Source organism: Oryzias melastigma, linkage group LG13 (genome assembly GCF_002922805.2).
Source record: "Oryzias melastigma strain HK-1 linkage group LG13, ASM292280v2, whole genome shotgun sequence".
Classification (NCBI taxonomy): Eukaryota; Metazoa; Chordata; class Actinopteri; order Beloniformes; family Adrianichthyidae; genus Oryzias; species Oryzias melastigma.
The window spans coordinates 11604815-11620910 of NC_050524.1; the positions used below are offsets into that span (position 1 = coordinate 11604815).

At 39.7% G+C, this 16096-nt stretch overlaps 1 protein-coding gene across 1 annotated transcript in view; it reads left to right on the plus strand.

Annotated features, from left to right (window-relative positions):
- rpa1 (replication protein A1) overlaps positions 1 to 14600 on the plus strand; it is a 22122-nt gene extending 7522 nt beyond the window's left edge. The window contains exons 11-17 of the mRNA XM_024277864.2: positions 269 to 405; positions 1717 to 1865; positions 7269 to 7395; positions 9206 to 9382; positions 10000 to 10107; positions 10276 to 10362; positions 13914 to 14600. Of these exons, the coding sequence (XP_024133632.1) occupies positions 269 to 405; positions 1717 to 1865; positions 7269 to 7395; positions 9206 to 9382; positions 10000 to 10107; positions 10276 to 10362; positions 13914 to 14015 (887 nt within the window). The 3' untranslated portion in view covers positions 14016 to 14600. The remainder of the gene's footprint in view (positions 1 to 268; positions 406 to 1716; positions 1866 to 7268; positions 7396 to 9205; positions 9383 to 9999; positions 10108 to 10275; positions 10363 to 13913) is intronic.
- The last annotated feature ends 1496 nt before the right edge of the window (positions 14601 to 16096 follow it).

A 16096-nucleotide genomic window follows, 5' to 3' on the forward strand; every position in this document is an offset into this window, starting at 1 on the left:
TTTTAAGCGGCTGTTTAAAAAATAGTTATTAAAGTTTTCTTTTATGAGACTAAATTAACCCCACATCTGTTTTAGTGTGGTGAATAAACCACAAGTAGAAGTACTTTTAAAGGGCTTTACATTAGGAATCCATAAAACAAACTGATCAATTTGTTTTTTCTGTAAAAAAAAATATCCTGGAAAGACACCACACTAAAAATGTTTGTCAAGAATGAGTAAATTTGCCTCTAAAATCTCGTCTTTTATTTATCTTTTTCTTTAATTACAGACGTGATTGGAGTTTGCAAGAGTGTGGACGAGGTGACCCGCCTCACCACCAAGAGCAGCCGTGAGGTGTCTAAGAGAAGCCTAAGTCTGATGGACATGTCTGGGAAGCTGGTGACGGTCACACTGTGGGGAGAGGAAGTGAGTTCAGAGCGTTTGATAAAGAGCGACACGTGTAATGGAGCTTTTTATCGGCGGTAAGCCGACGCACCCGCTGTGCGCCAGACTGACTCGTCTCAAAGCTAAAGGACTCCTTCACCTTTCGTCTTAAAGCTTTTATTTTTGTGTCATTATTTAGCTGCAGAGCAAAAACGTAGTGTTTCAGTCTCTGTCAGTCGTGGACGCTTTCTATAAGCTTGGATGGAGAAAGGATCTATTGACCGCGGCGTGTCCGAGTTTTTTCAGCACGTTGTCTGTATTGAACCGCGTCTAGGTGACCTATTGCATAACACAACCATCGACAAACAGTTTATCCAGCTGCAAATTGGTTGAGTGTTGAATCTGACAGAATGATCGCCCGTGTTTCTGTTGTCTGTGTCGGTTCAGCGCATTCTCATTAGCCAATCAGATCAAAAACACTCAGACAGCTGCTGTAATTTTAAAGACCCACTCAAATGAAAATGCTGCTTTTGGTGGTTTTAAAATCTTCTTTTAAGGAATTTTATAGAGAAAATTAGTCAATTTCTGAGTATTTCTTTATTCAAATCGTGAATCAGAAGCTGATCATAAAAAGTGGTTAAAAAGCGATTTTATTAATTACATATGGTATACTCGGCTTCTCAGCGAGGAAGGGAAAGGGGGCGGGACTGCAAACAGTCACGCCCACAACTCAGGGGCAAATAGATAAAGCAGAGAGAGGTTAGTAAAGTTGTTCCCACTGGGTAGGAAAGATGTCAATAAATGCTGCTCGGCAACGCCATTGTTCTTCTCCAGCTATTCATCTTGTGCGGTTCGTGGCGCCCCTCTGGAAGTGTAGGATCACGAACAAACAAGACAAGGAACACAATGATTGTTGTCAGATGTAAACACGGTCCCCAAAGCTGCAGATAAAAATCCACGACACGACCTATAACGGTGTCTCCATGATTATTTGCACATCACGATTTAACCCGTATCACATAAAACGCCATAAAGTTTCACTCTGATCATCGTTTGATCTTTTGTAAAAGTTTTCCCAGTGGGCTTTTAATTATGATTATGTCATTTTTGGGCCAATTTTTCAAAACCTGCCATTTTCTAGGATTTTGTTTCCACAGTAGTTAATTATTTATAATTATTTAAGATGAGACTGTTGGTGCTGAGCGATCCTGCACCCTGTCCCGTCACCCATAACTAGGGGTCAAGGGATCACTAAACTAACAGTTTGGATTATTTCTTATTTCTAAAAACAAAACACTAATAACGTCAATCTACTAACATCAATGCTCCGCTGGTGTCTTGCTTGTCCTGCAGGCGGAGAAGTTCGATGGTTCTGGACAGCCCATCGTCGCCATCAAGGGTGCCAAGCTGTCAGACTTCGGAGGCCGCTCGCTGTCTGCTTCCTTCAGCAGCACCATAATGGTCAACCCAGATATTCCTGAGGCCTACAAGCTCAGAGGCTGGTGAGTGAGCTCGCCGTTCCCAGACGGTCTCTCCTGTGTGGCTGTGCAGAAACCGTTGTATCTTTCAGACATCAAACTTGGCCTTAAATTTAGTCTCGTTTTACCCACCGGAGGCTTTTGCTTCTGAGTGGTACACTTTAAATTAGCTTAAGTTGCTGGTTTCTAAGTAATAGAATTCATGGACTGCTTCTCATTAACCAGATTAGATTTCCCTGTTTGCCAAAATCTGCAGTTATTTGATAAAGTACTTAACTTGAAGTTATACTTGTTATGGGTAAATATGAATTTAAATCTAATCAATCGTCTTGTGTGGGATTACATTCTCTGTACCTTTTCTCCTTTTTGTATGAAAATATATATTTTAATTCTAATATTTAGTGTTTAAAAAAAAAAGGATCTTCCTTTTGCATGTTAATCATCAGCTTTAGCATTAGATAAGTGAAGGTTGTTTTTCCTTTGTTCTTTTTGAGTTTCCTCAATTTGCTGCATGAAGCGCCGGCTGTAGGCTGGGGGGTCGGTTCCTGCTCCCACTGTGCTGCGACAGGCTGACTGATCGGTCTCTTTCTCCTCCTTGTTGACATCCAGGCTGATGTCTTTGTTTTTGAGCCCAGATCCCATCAATGTCCTTCATGATCGAGTCACTCTCATTTTATTTTGGGAATTATGCTCTAACTGCTCAGATTATTCAACTCCTAATGTGCATATTTTTTTGTGTGTCGGCCATTTTTCCTCTTCTTTCAGTCACTTCACACTCGACGGGCAGCGATAATGGTCTTTACATGCTGCTGTCAGTTTGCCACGTGGCAGGAGTCGGGTTGGCTGACAAATCCCGCGTGTTCGCAGGCATCCGAAAAAGAGCCGTTTAAAGTCGCGGTTTGGGAGATCTGACTCATTACTTTTAATCAAGGTCAGGGTTTGAGGCATGGCCGGGATGGAATCTTTTAGCATCACTGAGTGTCCTCGGTGGGCCTATTGAGGTTACCTCGTGGAAATGACAGCACATTAACACTGCTGCTAAATTGTTTTTGTTGATTAGAATACAATCAGTAGCATGCACATTTTGTTGCTGATCCTACTAATTTTTGTATTCTTCATCACTGGGAAAGTCCTCTTTTATTTTTATACAAATAGGACTCAGAAACCAGTTTTTCTGCTGCGGTGGCTTTTTAATTTGGTGGGGGTTTTTTGCGCAGGCCTCAGGGACTTCCTCAAATGAATGGTCTGTCCTTGGTGTCGGTGGGCTGTTGTCTCAAACCCGCAGACACCATTAGCATCCCAGCATTGCTCACAGTAAAAAGCTTTCCCTTCAAAAACAAGAGAAAAAAAAACTAATAATCATTTCAATCTTGCACATAAATTACATATCTGCTTCCTGTGTCTGAGATTCTCCTTCCAAACTGCAGGAAATCCTCATCTGGACATGCAGATGCAGTCATGTCCATTAGGTGGCGTCAGCATGTTTTGTAACAGAGCGTTCTTTCCTCCATTCTGTCAAGTAGGACAGTTGACTGTTTTTCTACATGGGAGTGCATGGCTCATAGTCAGGCCACAAAGCAAAGATGTTTCCCTCTCATAGTTAGAGCTTTGTGTCACTTATTGGTATATTTGAAGGTTTTGCTTTCAACATTTTGTTGTTTTGTAAATTGATCTGTTCAGCTTGCTCTTCATTTTTTATTCAGATTTCAAATATTCAGTAGCAGTCATGAATCTTCTTAAGGCGTTGGATCTTTAAAAGTTCACGCCTTTTGACTGTACATGAGAACTGGATCACGCAAGTGTGATGTCATTAATAGAAAAAATAAACACCATATTTTTTTTGTAGTACAATTTGCTTTTTTTAGCATAGTTTGGCAAGAGGTGCGACTTGTATTTTAAAAATAAATGGCAGCAACCTCTAAAGGGCTCTGTAGGCGTGTGTATCAGGTTTTGACCAAAGAAGAAGAAGCGCCACTTGGTCTTACGATGAGCGTGATTGTTCCAAAGTGATACAGAGAAGGATGAATTCAACAGATTTAGAGATTTGAAGTCGTATAGAGAGGTTAGTTGACTTGTTAGCATGTTCTTTATGCTAGGGTTATTCTAAAAATAGTTTATGGGTGTGTCCGAATTCCTTCAGTATTCACTATATAATGCATTTGCCATTTTGTATTGCTTTTAAAATCCAGGGCACTAGATAATCCTGCACTATGTGTTTTATTTATTTTTTTTAGTAGTTGGAGATTGGGGTGGGAATTTGGACAATCCAAATTCTTCCCTTCTCCCTCCATTTGAAGGGGCACTTTTAGTGCAAGGGTGTCCGGGATCCGAACCTCCAAGCGTAGGGATACAAAGTCCTCCTATGCGAGGGTAAACCACGTCACGCAGAGTATCGCTTTTCTTCACGAGGGTCCTCTCTAAACCACAGAAGTTTACATTTAAATGTAATGTCTTTTTGGTGTAGCATGACCTTTTTAAAGTTATAAAACCACTGTTATGCATTTTTTTAGCACTGGAAGCTCTGGGCTAAAGCTAGCAGTCTGGCGATTATTGCACGAAAGTGATGTCTGAAATATGAGACACTATTTTTTTCATAATTCTGGTTTAGAGGCTTAATGACGAGGAAGGGAGAAGGTGAGAATTTGGATTGGGCTGAAGCCTATGTGATGCACTAGAAACATGCTGTGTTTCATGAAGCTAAATAAGCATCAGTGAGTTACAGTAGTGAAGAGTGTACGTATTCAGTCTATTATTGTTATCTATTCTATTGTGTTATCCTGTTCAAGATGTCCGTTCATGTTCTCGTATTTTGTTGCATAAATTTCTCCCAAAAGTGCGACTTGTGGTCCAAAAAAAATACAGATATTTCCCTTGGAAAAAAAAAAAAGTCAATTAAGTCGCCTTTTTTTTTCTTTACGAAATAGACACCGCAATGTTGGAACCTGAAATTGTAAGAAGCAATTGGTCCAAGTTGGTCATAGTTTCTATGGCAACCACTCTGGCCAGTCAGGTGAGCTTGTTGGAGATATTAGCAAGAACACGCTAATAAAAAAAAAAATAAAAAAAAAAAAAACTTCGTAGATCCAGCAGATACTTCCAGATTGGAACGCCAGGAGGAAGGGTCATTCAGTCTACTTTTCCTATACAGTCTATTTAAATCACTTTACTACAACTTTTTCGACATTGATGGTTTCCGCTCTGACTTTTCATGGTAAACTCCTGGCCGTCTGGTCTCCCTTTGCGTCTTCAAAGGGAACCCATGTGAACGATGTTCTTGGTCACAGCTGTTTGGGGTTATCTGCTGCCGTTTTCCTATCCGGCGACGCGTCTGTGAGGCTTGTTGCGTGTTCCTGCCATCACGCGGTAATCGTGTTGGAGGTTTTTGTCACTCTCAGCTCAGGCATTACAGCTTTAGCCCCTGAGCCTGAGAACACTGCTCACAGAAGATCCCTTCATGCCTTCTCCTCCAACTTGTCTACGCTTACCCGGCTCGGTTGCACACTGACGTTCAGCTCGTCCTCCGGCACACACGTGCTCGTGTCTGTTTACTCTGTAAATGGTTTAACCGAAGCTGCTAAGCCGGGACTCTACGTCTCGCTTTCAGACGTCATCCATCAAAATGAATTCATCCATTTTTATTTTTTTTTGTCTCCTCTCGGCAGCAACTATTTTCTGCACCATTTCTGTTCCACCTCTGAGTCTGTGATTAGGAGAACGTGAAGTGTGACCCTTTTTATCTGCTTTGAAGAGCATTTTTGTCTTCAGAGATTCAAGAGTTGTCAAAGCGCTCGGCCAGGCGTAGGTGCAAATTAAACCCAATCTCTCTATGTAAACCAGAGAGAACATCTGTGTCACTGGGAGGCAAAAAAAAAAACTGCTCCAATTTGGCTGGGAGGGGAGGGGGGCATCAAGACTCTGTTACTTAGACCACAGACTGAATATTTAACCAAGGATGTTATCAATTATTCATTTGAGCCATGCATGCCCTCCTCATGGTTACAGCCTCCATGGCGCCGCTTTTGTCCCAGTTAGATCTTTAATGTTTTTCACCTTAATCTGACAACTTTAGGGAAAGCATCCACATACTGTTGGTCCCATCAACTTGGGGGGGGTTGGGGGTATAGTAACTTAGTTTATCCCACTAGGGAGCAACTATAGTCTTTAATGGAGAATTCAGATTCTACAATATTTTTGAGCAAACTATTATTTCTGTATTTTGATGAGAATTTTTTTTTTTTTTTTTTCCCGGGAAGTACATGTCAGTACTGACTAGTATTCATAACCGGTTGTCCCCCTACTTCATGAAATGAACCATATCTAAGTTTTCTCACACTTCATGGGATTTTCATACGTTGATTTATGCATTCTTCAATTTTTTCAATTATTTAGAGATATAAATATAGATTTGGGGTGTCTAAATCCAGGCCTCATGGGCCGGCCTCCTGCTAGTTTTCCAGTAACCCAGCCTGCCCAGCCTGCTGTTGATTTCCTGGATCACATGTATTAAGAGCTTCAATGGAAGGATGTTTGGAAAACATGTAGGACACCGGCCCTCGAGGCCTGGATTTGGACACCGCTGGTTTAGATGCTTTCCATTTCCTTATCTAGATCAGGAATGGGCAACTCCAGGCCCAGAGGGCCATGTTCCTGCATGTTTCCCAACATACCCCACTCTGGCGTGTTCTAATTGGCTGGACACACCTGAACCAGGTAATCAGTCATGAGTAGATCTTGGATATCTGGAAATCATGCAGGCACAGCGGCTCTCGAGGCCTGGAATTGCCTATCCCTGATCTAAATTCGATAAAAACGTCGTCCAAAGTGTGGACTGTGGGCCAAATACGGCCCTCGTTCAAATATTCACTGACCCTACAGATTTCTGTCATTAAAAACAATAATGTCCAGTAGGGCTCAGTTGATTAAAATCAATTAATCAATCTGGTTCAATCTAAGATTAATTTATCAATTATCAATCCATAAAAGTAGAGGTCAATCTAACGCATTAAGCTAAAGTATGTTAGCTTGATGCTAACTTTTAATGAAATTTCCTATAGGACGGCTAATGCTAACATTTGGTCGGTCTAAACGTACGTTGCTGACTAAATAAACATCTTTATAAACTTGCAGGCATGTATTTTCCGAACTCCTAAGGATTTTTTAAGTAACCATTTGTTGTATAAGAGACATTTTTTTTGCTCAGACTTTCTTCTTCTGGAATAAGGTGAAACGCTATAGCGCAATCACCACCCAGTGGTTTTATTTCTGGTCTTCAAACCTGAAATTCACAGTAACTTTGATAAAAATGTATTTAAATGCATTTCTGTTCCCTGTGAAGAAATGAAAAGTCATTGAATATTTCTTCTGCATTTAAGCTCCTCACATTTTCATTTCACTAAATGAAAACGTTGTTTGGACTTCACCTCACAGGTTTGACAAGGAGGGCCACGCTATGGAGGGACAGTCTCTGACGGAGCTGAGGGGCAGCGGTGGAGGAAGCACCAACTGGAAGACTCTCTCTGATGTTAAGAACGAACAGCTGGGACATGGAAACAAGGTACTCGCTTTCTGTCTGAAAATTCACAAACAGCAGAATTCCAGTCACTTCTGAGCAACAAACAAAATCAAAGGTCTCCCCAGTAGAGCCGCTCTTCGAGTTCCAGGTCAGGTTTCTCATTCCCACCGTAAAGTTTTTCTCCTCTAATGTCTGCGATGAATCAGTAGAATCGATAAGTCAAATAATCCGCACGCAGTCGGGTTTGTGTTTAATCTTACCTCACTAATGCTCCTTTTTTTTTCTTATTCATTTTTGGCTCCGTGGGTTATTGATCTGTTAACATGGTGGGTGGGCTTTTAGCTGTGATGTATGTTGCTGGTGAAAGTCGCATTTATCTTTAGTATTGATTATGAAGATTACACCCCCCCCCCCCCCCCTGCTTTTATAATGAAATAACTGGCCTTTTATGAAGCAAGTCGTATATTTCCTTTTATCTTTGCCCTTTTTTTAACTCAAGAGTGTCAAAGCTTTCAACAGAAGATTCTGTGAGAATTTAAAAAAAATTATATATATATTTTAATTGATGAAAATGCTTGTTTTAGATCCTGGGAGGATTCTTGTCCACTTTTGAGGGTATTTATTTGCTAGAACAGGCAGATATGCGAAAGGATTTTTCAGAGTTGTAACCTAAAGTGTATTCTTACCAAAATGGGAAAAAAGGATTAAAGGAAAGCATTAAAGTTGGAAACATTTGTTTTAATGAAGTGAATCCACAATATCAGGGAGTTATGAATCTTCTGACACACAAGGTGTATATTTGTATAAACCGAAAATAAAGTTTAAAATAGCATTTGTGAGTCGGTATTTATTTCAATTGTAATGATCAGGCCAAGAAAAGGTATTTGAAAAATAATGTATTTGTGATGGTAAAAAAAAAATAAATAAATACGTTAAGCGGCCCACAAATTCCCTGCTCCAATGAAAAGAGGAAGGGGGGGCGGGGTTGCTCAGTGCCAATGGTCCCGCCCACAAGTTTGTGAAAAATTTCTAATGAACTCCTGCAGAAACTTTTTCCCTAGACAACAACTTTTTTGATTTTGGCTTAAAAAGAGCATGATCATAATTTAAAAAAACACTGGGAATGCTTTTACACTAATTAAAAAAATAATTTTAGCTTGTTTATTTGTAGCAGCATTAGAAACACACATTTATTTAGTTGATTTTTAACCATCATTTTTCAAGTCCTCAAACTAGCTGAAGTTGTGAGAGTGACGTGGAGGTCACCGCTCCTCCAGTTCTCTATTCAGAAGTGTTTAAATGTTGTGGCGCGTCAGCGAGACAGGTGGGGGGCACGAACGTCACCCTCCCCGAGACCTTTCCCGCTGAAATCTGTTGCCCCTAATTGTTTGTGTCACCACGTCTGCGTGTCCGAGGCGCCACAAAGCTTCCATGAACTCACCTTGACGGCCCCTTTCATAAAACTGTGACAGAAACAGGAAACAAGTTCTCCTCTTTCCCCCCGTCTCTAGTCCGTCAGGCGCTAATTAGAGGCATCACTTTATTTATTCACTTTTGTAAAGAAAATGGGAGTTGAGCCTTCTGGATTTTGATTTTTTAATCTGACAGGAAACTTTTCTAATTATAGTGTGGTGCTTAGATTAGATCTCATTTATGTCTCCAAATATATATTTTCTGTGTTTCTCTGTGGTGGCACACATTAATTCTATCAGTCTGTATTTATTGTATGTACCAGAGAAAGTTTATTTGCACCAAATAATTCTCTTTTTTTTAATAGATACTTCCAATCGCTTCTACTTAAAAGTTGAAGACATTTTGCTGACGTAGGCTTTTTTCTTTTTTCCCTCTTCAGGCAGACTACTTCACGTGCATAGCTACCGTGGTGTATCTGCGTAAGGAGTATTGCCTTTATAAGGGCTGCCCAAGCCAAGACTGCAACAAAAAAGTGATTGACCAGCACAACGGCACGTACCGCTGCGAGAAATGCGATAAAGAGTTCCCCAATTTCCAGCATCGGCTCATCCTCTCTGTAAGTAACTCCTAACACCGAACTTTCTTCTTTAAAGATGGGTTTGTTAAATGGTCTGTAACAGAAGTCTACTATAGTCTCTGTTTCAATTGTTGCTTTTTTTATGCTGTTTTATTGAATAAAAACTCTGCAGCATGTGGAATGAGCAGCTTTTGTTTGTACCACACACTGGTGAAGCTATTGTTGGTCACATGCTGCAGAACTAAGCTGTGAATCCTCTTCCAGCGCGTCTCTGTGAGGGCACAGCTCTGCCGGGCACTCCGGAGGGATGCAGTCTGTTCACGGGCTGCAATAGCAACTATGTCTGCAAAGAAATACTTTAGGGAAAAATGATTCTTGTTTTGCATGAGTGGGCACACTGTTATCCATGTCATGTATTTTTAGTGTTGTTTAGGTAGAAACAAAGGCACAATTTACCAGTATTAAAACGAAATGTCACAAACTACATTTTTGTTCAACTTTTGTAGATAATTTTGGTTCAGTTTTACATCTTTTGTTTTTTTATTTTTTTAATATTAAACGGCACACTGTGTTCTGCACCCTGATTGGCTGATTCTCTTGTTTTCTTCTACATTGTAGTTCATGCTTCTCCTTTCTTTTGTCCCGTTTTATTTTAGGCCAACATTGCTGATCATACAGACAACCAGTGGGTGACTTGTTTCCAGGACAGTGCTGAGGCCATCTTGGGTCAGAATGCGGCGTACTTGGGACAGCTGCAAGACTCGGTGGGTTTTTTTTTAAAAATCACTTCATAAAATGGCTAAAACTGGAACCAAATGTATTGTTTTTTACAAAAAAGCACAGAGATTCATGATGTTTTTTAAATTTTGGCATACGAAATGGTAAATCTGTTGTTTTGTTTTCTTATTCTTACATTTTTTTGTTTTTTTTAGAATGAGGCTGCATTCGACGATATCTTCCAACAAGCCAACTTCAAAACTTACATCTTCCGCAACAGAGTGAAGGAAGAAATGTACAATGTAGGTAACCGCTCCTATGCAAATGCACGCCGCTTGGTCGCTGTGTTTGCACAACAGATTCCAGGAAAAAAATTTGGAAAAATATAAAAAAGTTCTCCCTTAAATCCGATTTTGTTGGAAGCTCTGGCATGAACAGGTTCTCCATGCTTTCTGCGCCTTTATCCCCCCCTTCTTTTGATAAGGTTTCTCCACAAAAGCAGCCGCTCGTTCTTCGGTTGCTTTGTGGAGGATGCGCGCGGCTCGGCTGCGGTCGCTCTTTCCTGTAGGCCACACAGATAGAGGTTTGTTTTGAGGGAGCACATAAAAGAATTGATTGGGCTGGGGCTCTGAGCAGGAAGTCTGGAGCGGAGCCAGAGGCAACATCCACCGTCGACGCACAGAAGAGGCCACTGTGTCTATCACAGGCGGCCCAGCCTCCTAACTTGCCAATGGCGCCGCTGCGAGCATACATTGGCCTCTGTCTCCACACCCCGCATTCTTTAAACACAGACACCTGCGACGCTTCTGTGAGTTGATTTCCAGTCGTCTCCAGAGGACGAGCCAAACGCTGTGACTTTAAATGTTGACATGTTTACAGTTCAATAAGACAATAAAGAAGGTCCTTCAAGGGTCACCTCCCCTCTTTCTAACATGCAAACACTAATGTTAAACTTTGGGGCAAATCCAAGCTTTTGTGCTGATGTTCTTAAAGTTATGATGCATTGAAAAATCCTGGGAACTGTTGGAATAATTATGAGTGACTGCAGTTTAATCAATCATTAAATATACTAGCTTCTCTTTTTTTTATTTTTAATTGAAGTTTTTATTACTTTAATGTTTGACTTTTTTGACCAAAAAAAATCTTTTTTATTGCAGCTTCCAGCGATTATTTTTGCCCTATCACAACTTCTAAAAATTCCACCTAGTACCCAGAGAAAATGAATTAGACATGGTCAACAACCTCCCACCCAAAAAATGCAAGAGGACCTGGTGGCAGACAAGATGGCGGCCGAAAATCATTAGCCGGAAACAGAAATTCATCAAGATTTCTGAGTTGTTGCTGCTTTTATTAAAACATCGAATAAACTGTTTAGTGTTCAGGATTAGCTTAAAGTGTGTTATTTTGGTCCTGGACTTCCTTCTGGCTAATGATTTTCAGCCGCCATCTTGTCTGTCACCAGGTCCTCCTCAAAAAACAAATGATGACAAAATCGCTTGTAGAGTTTACAAAATACACAGTTAAAATCCAACTACAAAAACAAAACGCATGGATCTGGAAATATCTGATGGAAATGATTATGGGATGGCCAGAAGACTTGTGGCTTGGTGGCCATCTTGGGGTGAAGTGTGAAATTTGGCGATTTTCCCACATTATGGGAGAAGCGATCGAGCAATTTTCACAAAATTTCACACACATGCCACCAGGTTAAGTCTTCAATCATCACCCATGTTTCATTGACCTTTGACCTCGGAAGAGGCCAATCTTTATTACTTTCTATAAATTTAGCCTTTGTCCGAATTACCACCCTAATCCCCAATTACTAAATAGAGCGGTACTATCTAGTGCCCTGGATTTTAAAGACAATTCGGACACGATGCTAACTACTTTTCTTTCGTTTTTCTAAACGCTGGATATGACTTCACCGATTTCATGAAGTGAAAATGGAATCAATGTGAACATTTCACGACGTCTATTTATGACAGCACTGTGTTCTGATGGTGAAAATGTAGATGGTTTATTCGGAAATAAAATTTAAACACATTTTTTAAAACTTGTTCGACCACAATTCATTGTGGTTTACATTCGCTAATCTAGTTAGCATCAATACACGCTAGTTTTTTGCAAAGACTTCTGGGAAAATTCTAGTGCACTCGATTTTGAAATGGGTTGATTCGAACAGCATTAGAAAATGGTGAAATGGTGTAGTGCATTATTTAGTGCATTATTTAAACGGAAAAGCCTCCATTTTGAAGAAAGTGCTTTTTTTTTTTTTTCTTATCAAGTTGTCAGCTCTGACCAGTGTAGCAGAGGGGGAGGGGTGTGAGCTGCAGGTAGTGCTGGGAGGGTCACACAATTCTGCTTTCAACTTTGATTTATAGTTTAAATCTTTTCTTTTTAATTCTGTCAGATCTGTCCTGACATTAACGCCTAAAAAGTTGACCCGTCAAATGAAGTGAATCTTTAACAATCGTCAAACGGCGCTTATATTTTTCTAACGTGCTTCAAACCCTCCGCTCATTTATTAAAACAAGTACTCCGTCGATAAGTGTGATTTGTCATTAGAGCGTCCCCTAATACTTTAGGTATCATTAAACGTGAAAGCAAAAAATAATTTATTTCTAACAGCGGAGCTTTCATAAATCATGTTTGTCTGATGCAACCTCCGTGAAATCGTGCTTAATTTCCCTTTAGGAATCAATGAAGACTATCTGAGCTGAAATGAATGACTCAGAACTGTGGGCTGCAGCTGAAGGTGCGAGATTGCTAAAATAGCACAGGCTGTCCAGAACGCCGTCGCTGTACCGCTCCGTTTTACACCAAAAGTATTCAAATGGAGATTAAAGGCTAATTTGGGGTTTAAAAAGTTAAGATTTGGTCTTTAATTATTTTTAATGACATGTTTTAATCCTAAGAGATGAATTTTCTTGCTTTATATCTTTTTTTAGATGCTTGTTTTAAGTCAAAAAGATGTTTTTATGAGGTGAAACAACTTTGACGGACATGCCGTCAAACGTGATGCCAACAGCTTGAACCATTCAGGCGTCCAGTCTCGCAGCTATAATCAGCACTTCGATCAGCGTACTCGATAAATGACCACACGTGACGCATCCTCAAACATCAGAACAGATGAGTTTTTGCGCTGCAGTCTGCTGCAGGCTTGATTTATGTCATCTGGATTTGTTATCAATTCTCGCTGAAGCATTTATGTCCCGTTGAAATATCATCGCATTCAATCACAAACCTGCTGGATTTCACTCCGCCGTGCCTGAACCATGACTGGACGATTGCCTATAGAAAAGAAGTCTGGCCTTCAAACTCGCCGTTAACTAGTTTCCATTTTCATATTTATTCTTGCAGCCTTTTTTTGCTCCCTCAAATATTTTCTCGATGAGAAAAATAATTCCATTTTAGCTTTCGCCCCAATCCTGAAAAAGAAGCGGTCCACATTTTCTGGCAGCGCAGACTTAATGGGGACAAATTAAGTGTAACCTCCGTTAAAGTTCAGGCATGAATAACCACCAGAGAAACAACCCCCCTCCTCATATCAAGACAGCTGTGGCTATAAAACTAAAATGTCAACACAATCTAAAAAAACTACATCCGAAATGTCCAACATGGGAGAATCCGACATACTTCCCGCCTATGAACTGTGAATATTTCATAATTTAGAGGATGTGACATTATTGTAATATAGAAGATGTATAATACGTGTTTTGTATGAGGAGGCGGGGTTTGACATGACCTGCTCTTTACTGACTTCATGGATTATTCAAACCTTTATTTAAAAAAAAAAAAAGTAGCTCTCGTCTTTTGGTTCCTGAATAATTTTTTCCCTTTTTTTGTCTGACAGGATGAAACCAAAATTAAAGCCACTGTGATGGATTTGAAGCCCATCGACCATAAAGACTACATCAAGAAGCTGATCGTGAACATTAGAAAACTGGCTGTGTAGTAACCAGTGCGCCTTTCACCAGATCTGCTTTTTTGGGTGTTTTTTTTTTTTTTTTTCTTCTCTGTACAGTTCTAATTATATCACACTTACTGCCAAATTGTACCTTAGCTCTTTATCCCGGTACATCGGCACTAACGATGCCCTGTTTGCTAGCTTGAGTCTTAAATTCTTATTTTTGTTGTTTAACGAAGAAGTGCGGGTCAGTAAGCCATAAAAAAATCAACTCATCTCAGTTTGTTTTAAAGCATTGGGTAGTTTTTGATTGATACACTGAGGTCTTGTGGGGGCCGCGGCTGCCTTTAAGCAGAACACCACCACACTCGTTTTCACCCTCCGATGCTCTCAAACTGCCGGGGCTGGACCTGCACTTCCCCGATAAGAACGTTTGCTCTCCCACTCTTTTTGGCTGCATTTCTCACACATGCAAAGATGGGAGAGGGGGTTAGTGGGGGGGGGCAACCTGTGCTGTATCCTATCTAAGAAGATGAGGATGATGACGGGGATGCTTTAGAAGTATTGTAGTCAACCTTTTTTTTCTTTTTGTTTCTAAACTGTAATAATAAAGATGTTTGTAATCAAGCTGAACTGGAAAATGTCTTTCTTAAGACGAAAAATACAGAATGAGTGAAAAAATATGCCAAAGTAAGTTAGATGTGATATCCTGCCCTTTCAAGAAAAAAATAAAACATTGAAATTAGCTAAAAACGCTTAATATAAGGTATAGTGCTTTGGTAATTGTAAACATTGTTTTAAACTAAGAGAATCACTCAAAACAAGTTTTATATACTTAAAGTATGTATATTTAAGATAAGACAGCTTTAATTGATCCCCCTACAGGGAAATTGTTTAATTTAAAGATATACATTTATTATACTTTATATTAATATACATGTAGTTATTATATTATGATTAAGATTATTTTTTAAATTATGCCATATTTCTTTAAATATTGATGCTACAACAAACGATCCTTTTTCCATCCATTCATCTTCAAAACCTGCTGAATTCCTGGAGTACACGCGACAGATCCAAGAGTACCCAGCTGCAGGTTATATGGGGATGTAATGGCGGATAGTCTTAGTTGTAAGTTGTAGTTTATCTAAAGGGCAGGATTCGATCTCAAAAACGGAAATTGTACTTCTATTTTTTCAGTTTATTATCGTTGTACTTCTATTTTCTTAACCCTTTGGAACAGGTGGACGCCCTCAAACATCCTGTCGTGCAGCTGTGACATCAGTGTAATAAACGTCTAAAATCTAATGTTAACATTCTGTGATTGACATTTTCTGGAAGTAAAAAGATATGGTAATTATTTGTAGTTTTTGGACAAAAGTGATTTTTAATTTCAATAATTATGCAGAAGATGAATGTTAATATCGGGGTTCTAGGGTGGGCGGAGCTCAATAAAGGTGTCCATTAGAAATCCAACAACGAGGAAACGGATTATTATTTCATTTTGGGGTGGGACTGACATGAATTTTAGAATAACGAGCATGTTCACCATGAAAGTCCTTCCCGCCGCTGTCATGGGAAGCGGGCAGTTTGGAGTAGACGACACGCCTCCCCCTGGGAGCAGATTCCAGCCGGGCAAAACGCCTGAAATCCGGCTGGATCAAACTTTTCCCAAAAACCTCTCTTATTATTTTTCACAAACATATTCAATTAAATTCAAATAACTTTCTTTATCTATTGGGAACTTCATTTGCAGACCAAACGTCAGCACAATTACAGGCTCAGACATACAGAACTTTGTTAAAACAGATATCCTTATTTCTAGACTATAATTCTCTTAAAATGTGAAAAATTGCACATTTTAGCTATCCAGTTCCCCTGAATCCCTAAAGTAAGACATTTACCACTCACATACAAAACCTACTTAAAATAAATAATGTAAAGTTAAAAAAAATAGAAAAAGTTCTTCTGAAGATCAAATGACTTAGCAAGTTGCTAGTAAGTTATTTTTGTCTGAAATGAAGTGTAATGAGATATTTAAAATAGATACTGGTGGTGTTTTTTGCAGTGTGTTGAGTAGTCACTACTGTTTGTGGGGGAAAAAATAAGTTTAGCAAGTGAAAATGTGC